The sequence below is a fragment of the Phalacrocorax carbo genome, chromosome 4, assembly GCF_963921805.1.
Source record: "Phalacrocorax carbo chromosome 4, bPhaCar2.1, whole genome shotgun sequence".
Taxonomy (NCBI): domain Eukaryota; kingdom Metazoa; phylum Chordata; class Aves; order Suliformes; family Phalacrocoracidae; genus Phalacrocorax; species Phalacrocorax carbo.
Genome location: NC_087516.1, coordinates 9,875,004 through 9,893,458, shown reverse-complemented (window position 1 = coordinate 9,893,458; position 18,455 = coordinate 9,875,004). Strand labels below are relative to the sequence as shown.

The 18,455-nt window shown below is 37.3% G+C and overlaps 1 protein-coding gene across 1 annotated transcript in view; it reads left to right on the top strand.

The window, feature by feature from the left end:
• The window catches only part of POLN (DNA polymerase nu), a 108,339-nt gene that overhangs the window by 58,639 nt on the left and 31,245 nt on the right, over positions 1 to 18,455 (top strand). The window contains exons 17-18 of the mRNA XM_064448981.1: positions 13,373 to 13,455; positions 18,076 to 18,207. Coding sequence (XP_064305051.1) covers positions 13,373 to 13,455; positions 18,076 to 18,207 — 215 coding nt within the window. The remainder of the gene's footprint in view (positions 1 to 13,372; positions 13,456 to 18,075; positions 18,208 to 18,455) is intronic.

The following is an 18,455-nucleotide window of genomic DNA, read 5'->3' as shown; positions in this document are numbered from 1 at the left end:
GAAGTGGGGCAATTGTACCACCTGCCAAGTAGGGGACTCAAGGAACTGATTATATCTAATAATGGCAAGGTGAGCCAAACTGTTGCACACTGGTGGTTGGTCCAGCAGGAACTATGGCAAAACAGGGACTCTTGTTTTTCCAGCCACTTGGCAATTCAGGATACTTCTTGACAATAGCTCTATCTGTTGATATCCTGCTGAGTTCTGAAGAACACAGGAAATAAGCAGAGGTATTTTAGATATTCCTGAAATAAATCAAAATAAGTCCTCATGGGCTGAATTATACAAAAAGATAGTACACTGGGCCTGTTTGAAAAAGATAAGGTCAAGTATGCACAAATGCTTGGTGGTAGGCTGACTTGCCCATACCCATTTTATACAACCTTGTTTCAAATGCATTCTTTGTTTCAAATACATTAGAGATTTATCCTCAGCAAAACACTGGGTTTTTTTAGGTTACTTCTTATAAATGTATGATAGAGCAGACATTGAATCCAGTTAAGCTACCTGCTCTCTTAAATAGCAGGAGCAAAGGCCAGTAAATCAGGAATAAGACAAATAGATTTTTGAGAAGCGAAAACCACATCTATAGCTAAATGGTTTTTGAACAGATATGAATATGTGTGCTTCTGTATTAATTTTATGAAAATACTATCAACAAGCTCTTGAAAGAGTTGTTACTAATCAAGAGATGACACCCAGGTGTTTGTTAGATGATTAAGGAGTAGTGAAATAGTCATGCTTATCCAGGTGGACTTCTAGCAAGGTGACAGGAAGAGCTTTAGCTCTCTTCCTCTCCCTGTTAGCAGGCACATGGTTACAAGATGCAGCTGCAGGGTTACACAGCTCCCTTTCCCCCAGTTAGAGATCTCTGTTTTGTTCATTGTCTAAATAACGAGATATACCAGCTTAGGACTCTTAGAACGCCATCTTTGTCTAAATATTTTTTAGGTAGTCCAGGCTATTTCATACACTTCTACTCAGATATTAGAACATGTAGTCTCTTGGATTCATTTTTCCACTTTTTATGAGCTTAATGTCAAGTCTAAAATGAATTTGGGTTAATTAGTTTCACTTCATACATTGCAAAATAATGAAATCTTTGGTTTTTGGAGTTGCAATGAAGAGGAGACATTCCATACCATTGCGCACATATAAGATTGTGAAACTATGATTTGCAATATTAAGACAAATTACAGACATACCTGCTCTTCACCATGGAGCACCTAGGGTTGCTTCTAGAATCCTGCCTTTGAAGAGGGTGGAGAAAAGTTTTCATGTGTATTATATGGCGGTCCTCTTAAAAAGTGTAGGTGAATATCCCTGCTGGAGTCTCCATTTAGAAATATATGACTGTTGTGACTGAGCTGACTTTCAGCTCTGAAGTTTTCCTATGTAACTCAGCCAGTATTGACTCGCTGTATGTCTGGAGGTCCTAAACTCAGTGCTACCTGCTAGGAGTCTCATTAAGGGTTAGCCTAAAATTTCTTTCATTGTCATTGGATTACCTGATTTTGTAACACTGTTATAATTTTTAATTAGTTTCAAGGCTTCTGCTTATTTTTCTTTTGTGAAATAGACTCTGAAGAAACAATTTTTGCAGTGTTTTTAACTGAATTCTTAGTAGTACTTATCTATTATCTCATTGTTTATGTATCACTTCCATTCTCATCAATATCTAAAATATATCTAATTATGTATCTTCTATCTTTCTTCTTTTCAGAGTATTACTGATTAAAAGTGAGGAATCAAGAATTTGTTTCATATATGCAGTTCAGACATAGACACAATTTCAGTTTGAATGGGAAGGCACGCTCTTCCAAATCAAGTCATATTCAGTGGCAGGTATTTTGTGGCAGAAGGTCTAATTGTGGAGACACTACTCATTATGGATCTGGTGTTTAGTAGTAACTTCTTTGGTAAAATAGTTGTGAGTGAGTCTGTACCACTTGCAGCTCCTGCAGCTGCATGACTGCAGATTTCTTAGGATTGTTCCTGAGAAATTTGTTTAAACTATGAGGTACTAGAGTAAAAGCTTGAAGTCCTGTGAGAATGAAGTGGTTTCTTGTGGTAGGAAAAGATGCTGAGAAGGCCACAGCAGTTATTAAGAAACAGAGAAGCATTCAGAAGAGAAGCTTGAAGAAAAGTAAGGCAGAATCTCTCACGCTGCTAGTTAGTGCTTTATACTTGGAAAGAGTATGCCTGGTCTTACACAGGAGCATAAGACTAGAAGGACATTTTTGGATGTAAAGTTGCAGGTGTCAATGTCATAAACCCCCTTTCATAGATTTGTAGGGTCTCAATTTAGAACTAGTTTTAACCTATATAATGCTGCTGAAGAGCTGTTGAATTCCCCATTCCTCTTCAGGCTAGAAAACTCATTTTACTTTCTACCTTATATTTGTTCCTACAGTTTATATACCTAAATTATTCTTGCCAATGTTGCCCATTAGCTTTATTAGCTCTCCTCACCCCCAGTGTTTGCTTTATATAAATACTTCAGGAAGGCAGTCAACTGTGTTGTCAACCCCTCACTCTTTAAGGAAACAAGACAAGCTTTCTTAGGATATTTGTCATCAAAATACCTTAATGAACTAGTATTAGGAGCAGCTAGTTATGACTACATGCAATTCCATGTATATTAATCTGTATTTCTTCTTGGCAAGGAAAATGAGCCTCTGTGGCACTGACTGACTGTTTCACTAAACTGCTTTGGTCACCAAAGCTAGTTTTTTAATCTAGCTCTGAAATCTCTACACCAGAGCACAGTGTCAGGAATACTTGTATCATGGTCCAGAAACATAATTTTGGAACAGCCATGAAGCTGGGCTAGCAGAATGATGAATAAAACAAAGAAATAATGACTTGAGAGACTACGTTTATTCTAATAAATTTAGTGCCAGGGATGTTCCTAGTTGCTGGCACTCAAAGTCTGGGTTGGTAAATTGGTACCTGTCATGGTCGTGGCTCTGGACCAAACAGTTACTGGGCATAGTTCCTTAATTGGCATGGGCCAGGGATTATTTCCACCAGGCTGCTGAATGCAGCACCATCTTTGAATGGTAAGAGAGTTTTGAAGTATGGATATGTGGTCGTGTTTTCCAGTTAGCCCCAGTGCTGCAGGATATTTATGGGCAGGTTTAAATTCTTGATATTGACACAGTCAGTGTCTCCTTTCACGTGGTTGTTTTTTTTTTTCCTCTGTTCAATATTCTGGTAGCCTACCACCACCAAATTCATGTCTCTTGAACACGGTAACCAAATTATGTTAACTGCCCCAGATAAAATCTCACCAGTATATTGTACAGCAGCACTAATATTGTCCTGTCGTTGGAAATAGCTCACTTGGCACATCCTGAAATTGCATTTGTTTTTCCACAGCCAAACCACACTGTTTCCTAGCTGTTCCATGATCAATTATTACATCTTTTCTCTGTTTCTGATTCCTCATCCCCTATTTTATACAAAAATTCTATACTTTAATAATTCTTATTTGCAAATAAAATAACTTGCAGAAAAGCAATAATCTGTATTATTCTTTAGACTCTGTGAAAGGGTTTATTTCTCCAGCTGTGCAGCATGTAGGGATAGGTTGACAATTACTACAGTCTGGATGGAGGAAGCGGTCTCAGAGTGCTGATTTTGTTCCTTTCTGCTGTGTTGGAGAAGAGTTTGTTGTGAGATAGGTTGGAAAACAAGCTCTAAGATCTCTGTGTATTGCATTTCTGTTTCTCTTTTCTGTCCTATTATTATACTCATTGTGGGATTAGGCAGTCTCTTATATCTGCCTGAAAACATTGTGAAATCAGCTGTAATTGTATCCTCAGATTATGTCTCCAGTTTTGGCCTAGGAGTATTTATGTCAATAATGTTAAAGTTCATTACTTTTGCTTAAATTTATGTAAGGCTAACAGATTGAATCATTGTTCTGAAAAGCATCATTATTTAAATCAAGCTTGTTTGCATTAGGCAAAAAGCACTAATTCTAGTTTGAGATTTTCATCCCTTTCAATAACCATCACTTGTGAAATGTCTGTTGCTTAATGAATGATTGTAGTAACTGTTACATTTTTGCATAATAAAAGAAGTGTATTAAAGGGTACTCCTCAAAAGATTCTGACAGGAAACACTTGAAGATTATGGCATTTGCAAATATAAGGTACATGATAGCTGTAATAATTCTTGTTTTGCCTTTGCAATAACTTTGGTAGGTAGCTCTGCCTCTACAATGAGGGTTTAAATATATATATGCATGTATATTTGAACTTTTCTGTTGAAATATAGGAGACAGATCTAGGTTTTGGCTTGTGATGTTTAATTATTGCAGTATGTCTTTTCAAAGAGCATTCATGTAGTGGTTTAATTAGCTATTGCTTTCTCCACATATCCCCTTCTACTCTCTTGTCCCTTCCTGCCCCCAATAACCACTGTAAATGCTGAAATTTAGTAAAAGGGAGGGTATTCAGTCTGCCTAATCAGAATCAGAGTTTTAAAACATTTTAAGATCTGAGTTCAATGCCTCATGGGTGTTAGCGTGGAATATTTTAACAGTTTTACTTTTGCAGCAAAGCAATTTCTCTCTGTTTTGAAAGCTCACTTGCAATAGTTGATATTAATGAAATTTAACACTTGTCTTGCTTTGAACTCTGACAGACTGTCTGTATGTCATCTTATGGAAATTTCACCTTGTAGATTACAGTCCCTTGGAGAAGTGCAGCTGTGACATTTGTTTAGACTAGCAGATAATAAGGCAGAGGGAATAAAGTCTTCAGGAAGCATAATGGCTTTTGTTTTTAGAAGAGCTAAACAATAGCTTTAAATAAACCAGGTTGTTAACAACAAGTTTAACCCCAGGCAGCTTAATTTTATGTCACATTGGAAGCTTAGTATTATTGCCCATTAAATGCTTTCTTAGCATTCTAGAATAAATCAACAATAAAGTTTTAGAATTGGCACCACCACAGCTAACACAGACACTAGTGAAAAAGCAAGCTGTGAGGAGGTTGGAGGTTGGACAGTCCTCAGTTGTTTCGTGGTATCTGATAACATTTGGCTTTGCTAATTTCATGGAGAGGCTTTCTTGTGTATGAAAAACTATCTCCAAATAGTCATCTCCTTCTAGAGTGACTTTGATAAAATGCTGCATTTTATGAGCACACTCCAGAGCTTAATAAAATGTTTCCATTTATTTCATTTAACTCAATTAACTTTAACTTTAGTGTCAAGCTAAATCTTGATGAAATTAAGAATGCAAAGGCAATTCGTTCTTCACTTTTACTTCTGCCTTTAATTCAGCGTGATCATAGGCATAACAGAAATTTAAGCTACAAGAGGTGTTTTTAGTGAAGATTGAAAGAGGTGGGATATGAACTATCTCGTCCCTCTCTGCAGAACCCATTTGTTCAAGACCCTCACATACAGCATTTCTTCCTCTTTTGTTTGCCCTACCAAGATATTTAACAGTCTGCTTGATGCTTTTTTTTTTTCTGAACTGTGTAGGTGCAGTTCGATGTGGTGTGACATCTCCTCCCTTCTTCGCCCGCTTGTTTTTCCTGAGCAAACTGTACGTTGTTGTAGCAATATTATAACTCCATGTAGCAATATTATAACTCCATGTTTTGTTCCATGTAATATCTGAGATGGCAGTTACATCATCCTTTGATTATATATTAAGAGCTGTGTTTCCTTCTCTTTTCTGGTATTTGCCTAATGGCTGCTCTGAAGGTCCATCTATATCTTTATAAAGTTATGAGACTTCTGACAGGTCCGAGATGGGTAATTATTTGATACTCTGCTACAGCTACCTGTATCAGCTCCCAAAATGGCTTCTGTTCTTTCTTAACTGTTTGAAGCCTCTTACAGAAAACTTTGAAAAGTAGGTATGATAAGTAAAGAAAGAACTCCTAAGAGCATTAATTTTCATTTGATCCCTGACATTATTGTTTTAAAGAAATGGCCTCTGACAAATTTTATGTCATCCCAGTTTGTATAGACCCCTTAATCTCTTTACTTTTATTTGTTCTTTCAGTGATGGTGCCCATAACTGTTGATGTTCACACTGGCATCTTAAGCTGGAATTAGTTACCCTGACTTCCTTTTCTTCTGTGCTCGTAGACCCAAAGACCCTAAAATAAGAATGCCCTCTAGTTAATTAATTCCTTCAGCAATCACATGACTCAGAAATAAATATCACGTGTCCGTGTAATTAACTCTGTAAGAGAGGCTACAGATGTGACAAGAAAACCCTTTTTTTGTACCTGCAGGAGTGAAAGAGAGAAAAGGTGAAGGCTTCAGGGTAGGATGTGCTCTTCCAAGCACTTTCATCGATGTCAGGGACTTTCTGTTCTGACAGATGCCCAGAATTGTGCATTTTTACAGAAAAATCTCTAAGTGACCTTTGTTGTCAAGAGCACTGAAAATAAGTGCTAATTTATCTCTTCAGTATCCAATATCTGGGACATCAACATGCAGGTAAATATCTTAATAAAGATAATGGATCGCTTTACTCCCAAATGAATCTTTCAACAAATTATTACTGATGATAGCTATAATTTATGACATGACCTTGTTGTAGTTTTGTTGTCTGGTTCCCTGCTACTTTAAAATGTAGCAACAGAAGACTTCTGGCCCACAGAGCACACTGCAAAGACGTGTCTTTTCTTCTGTAAAATACATGAAAGCTAGATGTCATGCTCTTTAAAAGAAAGTTGAAGACTAATGAAATAAATCTTCATGCAATGGCCTATAGAGGCTACTCAGACAAAATAAATTATTTTATGATTAACCACTGGAAGGCATTTTAAAATCCTAAAGTGCTTCTGGAGTCTTGCAAAAGAGTTTTATAGGGATTATAAAGCTTTTCCTGGTACTAAATAGATATAAAACAAATTAAAATGCATACAAAGAGGGAAAAGAGATACAATGACAAAAAAGTTGCAGAGCTGTCTGTAGTGTAGGAAGGATGACATCAAGCTGACAGCGCTGTAGTCTTTCATTCAAAGAAGTTCAACACAACTAAAAGCTTTTATAAAAACCTCTAAACTTAATAAACCACAAATTTAAACCCCCTGAGTAGGAGGTTGTGACCCTCTTCCCTCTGTGCTTAAGTACATGACCCCTATATTTATGTGGGAGATCCATGCCAGATCCAGGTCCATCCAACATGTGCCACTGGAAGACATCTCTGCCTCTCCTGATGCCACAGTGGGAATAAACATAAACGAAACAAGAACCCTGCATATTACCCTTTAGATAAAGAGGAGGGGATGTAAGGAATCTGGTGTACTACTTAAGATATCCACTGCCCTAGTTTGTTGATTCATTTATTGGTGCATATCCTTGGGTGAGGAGTGAGTTTGTGTTATTCTGTAACCTTATATCCCACTTATGCAAACCAGGTTACAATAAAAATGCGAATACATGCATTTGACGTAACATTTGAATCAGACATGAGAAGTGTTTATAAGTGACATAGATAAAGAAATAAAAGAAAAAATGGCTCATTATATACTTAGTTTACATCAGAAAGGTCTATCTTTCTGTTAGCTATTTCACCTGCTATTTCCCTTCTGACAAGACGTTAGTCTGCATTTCAGTCTTTGTAGATGCTTCTTTCCTTTTTTTAGAAAAAAATCTCTTAACTTTATTTCCACTCTTCTGGGCAGTCTAGACAAATTTCATTTTTCATCCTGATGTCTCTATGCTCTTCTTACGAGAAAGACAATCTAGCTACATTTTGTTTAGAACATAGTTGTGTAAATGCCTCAAAGTTACAGAAGGCATGTATTTGTGGTTATATATGTAATTTTCACTGGACATTTTGTATCTAAATATACATTAAAACTGTGTATGATAAAATTATCTAGGTGGGCTAATTGTACCTTATGCCTGGCCCTTGATTGACACATGAGGTAGTAGTAGTGATCTATTTTGATATGACAGTGGCTTCAGGGAAACTGTTTCCTTGTCTGTATTTTGTAAAAGAGATTAGTCATGCAAAAGTTGTTCCAAGATTGCTTCCACATGTTACCTTAATGTCTGAGACAACTTATGCCTGAGCTTTGTCAGCATTTTCCATTAGTCATGGAATAGCAGCTTTCAAAAGAATTGCTTATTCTTGCGCATTGCATTAACAGCGAGTGGACTAGGTTATGTGTAGCCAATCTTTTCCATATGTTTAGGATGCTCACATACATTGTATATATTGTATTTGCCTTAGGTATAAGCCGCCCAGTGTAACTGAAAAAGTAAGCTTTCAGAATTTACCTCCTACATGATCTATCCAGTGGTGATACCACTGTAAAACGGAGCTTTTCTAAAGCTTGCAGTTGTCACTAATTGCATAAACTGTCTGTACCAGTTTCATGTACCAACACAAAGTTCCAGGCACAAAATTACAGAATATACAACCCTCATCTGCTATTAAATAGCAACAGGTGATTAAAAATGAGAGATTTATACAGTTCAGTAATGAAATCTTAAAAAAGCTGTAAAAGCAGTCAGATGAACGTATGTGTATTCACTCATTTATTGGACATCAATTACCACATATAAAATGAATTTAGTGGCACTCCATCTCGTTTCCCACATCCACAACTTGCAGCTAGGACTTGAATTAACTGGCAGATGCAGGAGAGTGGCCAAGAGCTTTGTGGCTGTTTTGACTGAGCTTAGCTTGGCTGGAATGTAATGCAGATCAAGGCAACGCATGTCTGCCAGATATTGTGTTTGAGAAATTTGTTCTGCCTTTTCCTGTACATAAACAGACGGCTTCCGTTGCCATACAACATTTCCCAGAAATGCTGAAATGTCTTATCGCATTCTTTTAAGACTGATTTCCTTCCATTTCTACCTGTTCTCAAACTTTTTTTTTTTTTTGGCATTGCTCAAACTTTATGCCCTGTGGCCTCTTTGATTTTTTTTTTATGTGTTCGTTTACTTTATGCTGTGTGTGGTCATTTCTGTATACTAAAATTTGCATTACTGCTTTCTTTTTAATAGTCTGTGCAGGTTAAAAATAAATCCTTCCAGATCTCTATTCTGTATTAAATGTGTGATTCTAGTTTATAGTTCAGCTTTTTCTAAATTACAGACGTGATTGCCATATTTTTCTTGGGTATAAAGAAACTTGGTATTCATATGTTTTAAAGACTTAAGACTTAGTTCAGCAGAAACTCGTTGAGATGTTCACTAGACCCTATGAATATATGAAAACATATAATCAGTTTTGGAGAAATTATAGAAAATATTAAAGATATTATCTCTGAGAAAGCAATAAATTACATATGCCTGTTTGTTTCATATCTGCATTGTATGTTTCGTACTAATAATGATGCTTCTTCACGGTTTTGCTTGAAAAATTTTCTCAATTTTTTTCACTCTAAGAATTAGGCAGCTATTCCCTTTTAGGCATACAGCCCAGTTCTTGGTAGTACCACCTTTTTAAAGAGTTTGTGTATCTCTACTGTCACTACATTTGTCAGATTTTCTACAGTTTTCAGCTTTAAGTTGTTTTGCTGTCCTCACAGACCTTTCCAGACTGTAGCTCTGCTAACTCCTTCCAAGAATAATGAGATCTGTTAACTTGAACGTGTCTTCCAGCACTGAAGTCCTTTCTTTATTCTACCTAATAGATGTGTATCAAGTAAATTACTATAAAGCAAAGTACTTGCAAAGCAGTACTAAACGAAGAAAGGTAAAGGACAAACAAAGATGTGGAAATAGACTGAGATAAGTGTGCAGGCAAGGACAGGAATGTAGGAGGTGAAATATTGCACATTTGGAGGTGGCAAGTCAGGAGGGATTTGGAGATGATGATAATATTGATTACAGTCTTGGACAAATAGTGCATTTCAGAGAGTGAGTAATGAGAAGGATGTCATAAAATGGAAGAATGTTTCATGCTAGAACTGATAACTGCATATGTATTTCCTGCAGGACTTCAGAAATTGTGCTATTTCTACAACAAAACCTGCAGCAAATTCTTTCTTCTCTTGAATCTTTTTCGTCATTAATTTCTATTACATTGCATTAACATTATTCCTGTTCCTCCAGAAACACGTACAGTGCTGGGTGAGCTGAAGTCTGCCTCCATGTCACTGTCTGGGCCCAGCAGCTGAGGCTTTTTTATGCCCATCCAGCTTCCTTTTTCAGATTCAAGTTTATTCGAAAACAATGCATCTCCACTATAGATCTGTTTTACATCACACCACAGTTCAGCGTGGAGTATTTTCATGCGTTAGATAGCTTGCTTAGTGATTGTAGCTTAAAAATTTCTTACACAAGACGACAGCAATGTCTCTGTTTCAATATCATGGCATTCCATGATGAGTCCAAAGCCAAAATAAGAAATTTCACTTCAAATAGGTTCTCACAGTACCAATTAAAACAATTATCACATATATAAATTTGTTTGTAAAGGAAACAGGCTGAAGAAGAAAGCCCACTGGGGATTTCTAACATGGCTGCTGTACTTCTGAGAGACTGCCCCCCCCCCCCATTTTGTTATTCAAAGCAATAGTCTTCACTTCAGACAGCAGGAATGCCTCTCTGTATTACAGAAGGAATCAAGCATCCTGGGTAGAAACCAATCGTTGTCAATACAAACAGAAAAAAATTCATTATTAGAAAAAAAAAGCAATCATTTTGATTAATGACTTCTGTTTCTTCAAGCACTTGTGATTTATATGGCAATTTCATACTTTATTATTCTAGACTCTTAAGTGTAGTACATAAATTTACAAATACACAGAGAGAAGTAATGCGTCTCTGCTAAGTGCTCACTTTTCCCACTCTAACACACTAGGAGGTGTTGACTGACCATTTTGTTTTTAGCATTATATTAAAAGAAATATTTGACACAAAGCTCTTAAATTTTAATTGCGTTTCATGTGTTTCATGACTGTCAAAGATCAGGAAATGCTAAGTAACTGTTTTGATTGCCATGATCACATGATACATGTGCATCTGCATCAATAACTGTGTTAGGCAAGGTTTTATTGTGATTGCTTACAATGGGAACACAGAATCCTCCTCCTGAGGCTGCCTATCATTTTTACAGGAATAAGTCTATTTCTGCTTTTCCCCACCAGCTCTGTCAAGCTGAAAGTTGGATAATGCAAAATCATCCTTAAAATCCTAGCAGTGGGTCTTACTGTGCATATCATCAAATTCTAGTGTCTTCTTTCACTGTTAAAGCTTCTCTAGAACCACCAGTCGCTCCCAGCACAACTGCTGTCTTATGTCTTCCTCAGTACCATGATCTGATAAGTATGTTCCTCTCCAGATCTTCATGAGTTCTTACCCACTGTGTTCTTTCTATTGTAGCTTTTCTTTTTCAGAGAAGTGAGCAGCAAACATACTCCCCTCTGCTGACCCCTTGGCTCTCAGTTGTCTCTAGCCCCAGACTTAAGTAAATCTGCAAGTAATCTCCATTGCTGCACTCCTGTCACTGGCCTTCTCCAGGCCTCTAGTTCAAATCATCCAGTATTAGGAAAGCAGTATTACATTTTGTATCACTTCCCTAGTTTCAGCATTCTTCAGTCTTGGTTCTCCACCTCAAGTAAGACCTATACTCTTATCAGGTTCTGTTTTCCCTCCTGGTTCTGGATGGATGCTTTCTCAAGTGTATATGTAGCTTTCTGCCAGGTTCTTCAGGAAATTCCTGTGGCCTTTCTGCCAGAGGTTGCTTCAGGAAATCCTTAATGATGTCTAGTTTCCTAATTCTGCACTTATTAACTCCAATTGCCACTTTGTCCTCTTATTCAGGTACATTTGGGAATCTCAACCTACTTTATTCAAAAAAGCCATGAACTCTTGACCTGGCGTAACTAAAAAGGCAAGTTGTAAGAATCAACAGCTACCAGAGTGATTGACTTGAGTGGAAATAGTCTTCATTACAGCTGGAAAACACTATGTATTAGATTATCCAGTTCTTCATGTTTCTCAGCCTAAAACAAGCAGTGAAAAGTCCATTTTATCTTTGAGCAATTAGTAGCGTTCAAAGCAATAATGTAAACTTCTACAAAACCAAAGACTGTTTGCCCAATGAAGGTTTGAAATCATGTTCAATTTTATTTTCCCTCTGCAAAAAATCTGTGCTGCCATAAGGACTTGCTTAAGTCTCGTTGCACTCAAGTTCTACCTGTTTATCATTCAGAGTGCCTAATTATACCAGCACTGTGCATAGGCTTGGCTAAAAACAGGGTATGGGCCAAGCAAGCAAAAATTTGTGGCTCTGCTGATTTTCTAGGTGTTTGAGTATCATAATAACGATGAAAGACAATACACAAAAAGATGCCATTTTCTCAAAACTCGTCAGCAAAAAATTTCCACGACAAAGCATCTTTCCTGGCAAAAAACTTTCATAACAAGGCATAGCAAACTTTGCTTTTAAAAAAGCAACCAAATCATCATGAACAGACTCATGAGGAGACTTACAAATTGTGCCAATGTCATCAAGTATGCCTGATAGCAATACATCTCCATGTTCCAAATGCAATTTCTGTAGGTATTTGTTTTCAGAGTGTGAGTAGATGATAGAGATTTTCCCCAATAAATTTAAACCAAATAATCAATATTCTTCAGTGTTGTCAATTGTCAATAATGTCAGCATTCTTTCTGAAGCTACATTTGGATAAGGAAAAGCATAGGTGGCAGGTACTTGACATTGTAGGGTCCTAGATTTTTATTCACAAATTGCTAAATCCATTAGCCCTTTCCAAGGACTGTTTACATCGGTTGGTGAGTGAATGGGAACCGGAAAGGATGATACTTTGCTGGGAGTAAACTAGCTACACTCTCTAGTTAAGAAACAGCCAGTGCTGCTGTTTTATGAAGCATCTCTATTGTGGAGCTCTGTAAGAAAAATGGAGAGACTCAGTGCGTGCTTTTATTAGTCATTCTTGATACAAGGTTGGCTGTTCCTATTAGTAAAGCCCTGATATAACCTTTGTTTAAATAAGCTTTAGGTCAGACTTATGCTTTGAGTCTCTATATATGTCACATCTTGAAGAAATGCTGTTGCTGGAAAGATTTAATTTTTCCCATGGGGCAATATTGAATCATCTTCAACCGAAAGAGCTAATAATATAGCAGTAGGACTCTTCCTAGCCAAGAATTTGATTAAAAAGAAAAGGAAAAGAGAAGATAAAGATTAAATTAAAATAAAAAAGTTTCATTTACTAGGGACTATCACTACCAAAATTTGTAAAGAAGTTGTACATTCCTGGCCGAAGACAAAAGCCCTTAAGTCCTTCTGTTCATACCTTACAAGTCTGGAGTTCTTAAATAGTTATTGTCTTTAAATATGTTTTCTGTGGACATAAAAAACTAATTTTAACTGAAAATGTATGATTTTTGTTTGATTATTTAGGAAGGGGATTCCAAGTGAACAAGTGAAACATGCTGACAGAGAGCAAGCAAAGCGCATAGTTTACTCAGTGGTTTATGGAGCAGGTAAGCATTTTTAGAAAAAAAAAAACCAGCTACAGTAGATTCGTACTTTATAAATAATTTATATAAGTAGACTAAATTTCTAAAGGTGAATAAAAGTTCATCCGAGTATTAAATTTTTATTTTTATCAAGGATTATTAAATTATCTACCCAGTATCAAAATTATCAAATTAATACAGCCACATTGACATAGACAAAGATTACTCTGGTTTTGTATTTATTTGCTGCTGCTGTAACTGAAGCATTTGTTTATCTAAAATGAGTTTAATTCTGAGTGGACTTTGCATTCTGTCAGTATATAGATAGAGAATAACTGCAGTGAAATTAAAAGAACACCAATATTGTCTCAAAACATATTTATAGAATTACAGAATGGCTGAGGTTGGAAGAGACCTGTCAGGTTTAACCCCAGCTGGCAACTAGGCCCCACACAGCCACTCACTCACTGCCCCCCGACAGAGGGGAGAATCAGAAGAGCAAAAGTGAGAAGGCTTGTGGGTTGAGATAAAGACAGTTGAATAGATAAAGCAAAAGCCACACAAGCAAAGCAAACCAAGGAATTCATTCACTACTTCCCATGGGCAGGCAGGTGTTCATCCCTCCCCAGGAAAGCAGGGCTCCATCACATAACAGTTACTTGGGAAGACGAACACTATCACTTTGAACATCCCCCACTTTCCTCCTTCTTCCCCCAGCTTTACATGCTGATCATCAGCTGTCCCAGTCATGTCCCCTCCCAGCTTTTTGTGCACCCCCAGCCCACTCGCTGGTGGGGTGGGATGAGGAGCAGAAAAGGCCTTGACTCTGGGTAAGCCCAGCTCAGCAGGAATGAAAACATCCCTGTGTTTTCAACACAGCACAAATCCAAAACATAGTTCAATACTAGCTACTATGGAGAAAAGTAACTATCCCAGCCAAAACCAGCACAGACCTCTGGAGGTTATCGGATCCAGCCTCCCTGCTCAAGCAGGGCAATCTAGAGCTTGTTGCCCAGGACCATGTCCAGACAGCTTTTGAACGTCTTCAAGAATGGAGACTCCACAACCTCCCTGGGCAACCAGTGCCAGTGCTCAGTCACACTCACAGTATAAAAGTGTTTACTTACTTTAGGTCTTAATGTTTGCTTCCATTTCTTCACACCTGCAGAAAACCTGCAAAAATCCATACTGCTACCCATTCTAAGTCCTGCCCAGGTCCTAGATAAGTGAAGACATTCTGCATACTTTCCAAAACTGCCTAGCATTTCTTAAATGATGCCTAACTCTCCTTATGCTCGATACATGCTTAGGCTTACCTTTTCTGAGAAGACAGATGCATATGTATCATCATCCCACAAGCTCTTCTGAATTTATTTTAGTGAACAGCTGACTAAACTTCACGTAGGTCTTCTGGAGAAATCCAAAGGCTCTACAGAAGATGAGTACTTGGAAAATTCATTTAGGAAATGAGAGCCCTAGTTTGCAGGCTTTATTTAACGTGGAAGAACCTAAAACTACATCCTGGGTTCCTGGGTGACAATACTTTCTAAACCATCTTTTGCAGTGAGTCATCATTAGTCCTTGAACAAAAGGCAGAGTTGGCCAAGGGCATTCAACTGAGAAGGGGAGAGAAACACTTCAATTTCAGCTCTCCAGAATATCTATTTTATGTATAGGGGAGTGTGTAGATTACATACACATATATAAGAATATATATACACATACATGTGCATTTTTACATTAAGCTGTATTGCATTTTAAACATTTATGTTTAAAATCTATATTTTAAAAGCCCAACATTAGCTGCCTGCAGACCTTCCCATGCTGAGACTATAATCAAATCTCCCATCTTCAGCCTGAATGTTTTCATCACTACATTATTTCACAAAATGCAAGCATTAGCACCCCTGCCCTTTGCTCCATGGAAATGCTACACATTTCCTGTCAGTTCTGTTCACTCTGGGTAGAACAGGCAGATACCTGACTTAATCAGACTGAATCACCACCAGTTGAATGCCCTGTAGTTCTGTATATATTGTCAGTGGAGAAAAGGAAATGCCTCAGTTACTGGGACTAGAGCCTCCCTAAGTAGAGCCTACGTCTGTCTACTCATGCTATAGAGAACCTAAATGATGAGAGTAAGCAGAGCGCTGGCACTCCCTCACTTGCTCTGTGCCAGGCACTAAATGTTTCAGTGCAGCAGTGCTATATTTAAGTATCTCCATTTACTTGTTTGTGCTTCATCTCCCTCTATCTCAAATGAGGGTAGTTGGAGCACCTGAAAGATAAGAGGCTTCAGTTCATTAGCAATGTGGTCAGATCCTAATTAAGACATAACATGGAATGATATGATTAAACTATTTAGATGGAAACTGGGCTGACAAAAAAATAATTGTTAGATAACTGAAATTGATGGACTGAATTCCACCCACAGTTTGTCTCCCTTCAAAGGATGGTTAACTTTTCATTAAGGAGACAGTTTGATACAACTGAAGAGTGTGAATAATACTTATTTATTTCACTTCTTTTGGGATTGAAAAATACAGAAGTGTTCCCTGAGGAGCTTGCCTGTATTATGCTTGCAGGACTTAATGGAAATCTTCCCTGTAGTAAATAGTGATTTTATTTTTTTTAGCTTTAGGTTACACTTGATTCAAGGTCTTTTCTATAATCCTGGGGGATAGAAGATAGTATAATAGAGAAAGAAGAGTCTCATTATGTCTAGGAGTTGGTACTTTAATAAATACTCTGAATATTGAGAGGGGTGACAGTATTACTGTCTTTTGCTTGGTTTGGAGCAATTTAATTCACCTACTTCTGCTCATCATGTAAAACTAAAGCACAGATAGCTTGAACACCTGTAAAATAAGGAATTAATTCAATGGCAGTATGTTCAAGCCCTGAATTGACACAGAGGGATGTCAAGGTGTTTAAATGAAAAGCAGAAAAACTAATGATGTTTTCAGTTTTAAAAGATGATATTACAGAATGGAGAATGCTGAAACTCGTAGGCTGCTGCTAACAATTCCCCTGGCACAGATAACTCAAGGAGAGTGCTCAGGGAAGCTGTAGTCCAGTCCTGAGCATTGCTTCACATGGCCTGTGCTTCTGCATTGTGGAACATAATCTAACATAATCTAACCCAATTACATGGCTGTACATTCTCCTCTTTTTGCTTCCCAGGAACTGCATTTCCCTGGAATCTTTCAGACTTCCTTACTGATATCGTGGCTTAATTTTCCTGCTATTTTATGCAATACTTAATTCTGTATATCAATGGTTATTTAGATGGATAACTAGGACAAACTTAGATGCTACGGTTCTCTAAGGAAGCCACAGCAGTCTCCTAGCTGTTAGCAATATGTGCTTTAGCAAATAGATTTGTCATTTGCTGACCCAGGAAGACGCCCCAAATTAATTAGATGTCAATAGCTCAGCAAGAGTCATCCTGGACGTCTTGTGAATTTCTTCTAGCACCTTGCCTAGACGGGTGTTCCTGCAGCTCAGTGCAGATCCTGGCATGACTGAGAACAAAATGCTACAGAATTGTTCTGAAATGCACATCAGACGGACAGTGATGGCATTTAGGTGGCTGAAGTCGTCTGTCTTCCAAAAATGCTACATAATTTTTCTTGACAGCATTACTGTGACAATAACTGTTCTATGACTTTGGTGCCTTGAGACGTCGCCTCTCAACTTATGTTATTTGCAGACACAATGCTGGTTTTGTGATGCTGTGCAGCTGACATAGCTGTATCTGTCTTTCAAACCTCATATGACTAATGTGGATGTATGTTTTATTTTTACTGGAACTGTTTGGTTTATAAATGTGTTTAAAATGTAGCATTTAGCTTATATTTTCACACTCTGGAAAACTGTCTTCAGCTTTTTTCCACCTTATCTTAGAAATCCTTTTAGATTCAACATAACATTTATTGTGCATCTATATTCTATCCAAAAGCCATTACTCCTTTCTCTCTCTGTTGAATAATTTTTCACTTCTGTTTTTTCTTTTTCCAACCCTTTATCTCACAACTTGGATGCCGATTTTACAGATATTGAGGAGCCTAAGACTGTTTGAAATCCGTGGGACTCAGACTCCTAACTGCCTTTCTAAAATCAGGCTACTTGGTCTGATTGCTTCAGTAGTTAAGTTTTCCTGTGACTTCTATACCGAGTCTAAAACTTTAAAACTTCTAGATAAACTCAACCATCCCATCTCCATCCTTTTTCAGTTCTTCATTCACATTTACATTTATTTAAAATCGATTTCAAGTTCTTTATCTGCTCCTCAACGTTTGCAGATTTCAGCGCTGAACTAGTAAAATTATACTTAAAGCAACAGTTACTCTGTGAACAAGAGATTTCAACCACATTGTAGGTATACACTATAACTAGGAATTTCTTAATTACATACTTCTTATTATGTACATTCTTAATCCAGTAACTTCGGTGAAACAGTCAAGCTCAAAGCTAAACATTTGCTTTGTTGAAATATGACTGTAGTATATCAGGTCCGTCCTCTTTCATAGAGATAAGTAAAGTTTAACTAATTCCACTAATTGTGAATGTAACAGTGCTTTTGTATGTAGGGGATTTCTGTTCTGCTTTATTGCATAATAAAGATAATTTCTTTATCGCCAGGTAAAGAACGTCTTGCTGACAGCCTGGGCGTTACTCCTCTTCAAGCCAGTCAATTTATAGAGAGTTTTATGCAAAAATACAAGAAAGTACATGAATTTACAAAGAAAACCATTGAACAATGCCGAAATAAAGGTAATCCAAACTCTGTAAGCATATTTTTGTTTAGTGATCAGCACTGTATGACAGTGGTGAAGGCAAAGATTCAGCTTGACCAAAACTTGGATAGTTATAGGAGAAGAAAAAAGAATATAATTTCTTGGTGAATCAGGATTTTTTTCTCTTTTAACCCTAAGAGGAGCTGGTTAAACCTGTCTGCCTTTTCTCAGAAAGATGCTAACAGAGTAAGACGTCTGTTCTCAGAGTGAACCCTACTTAATGTC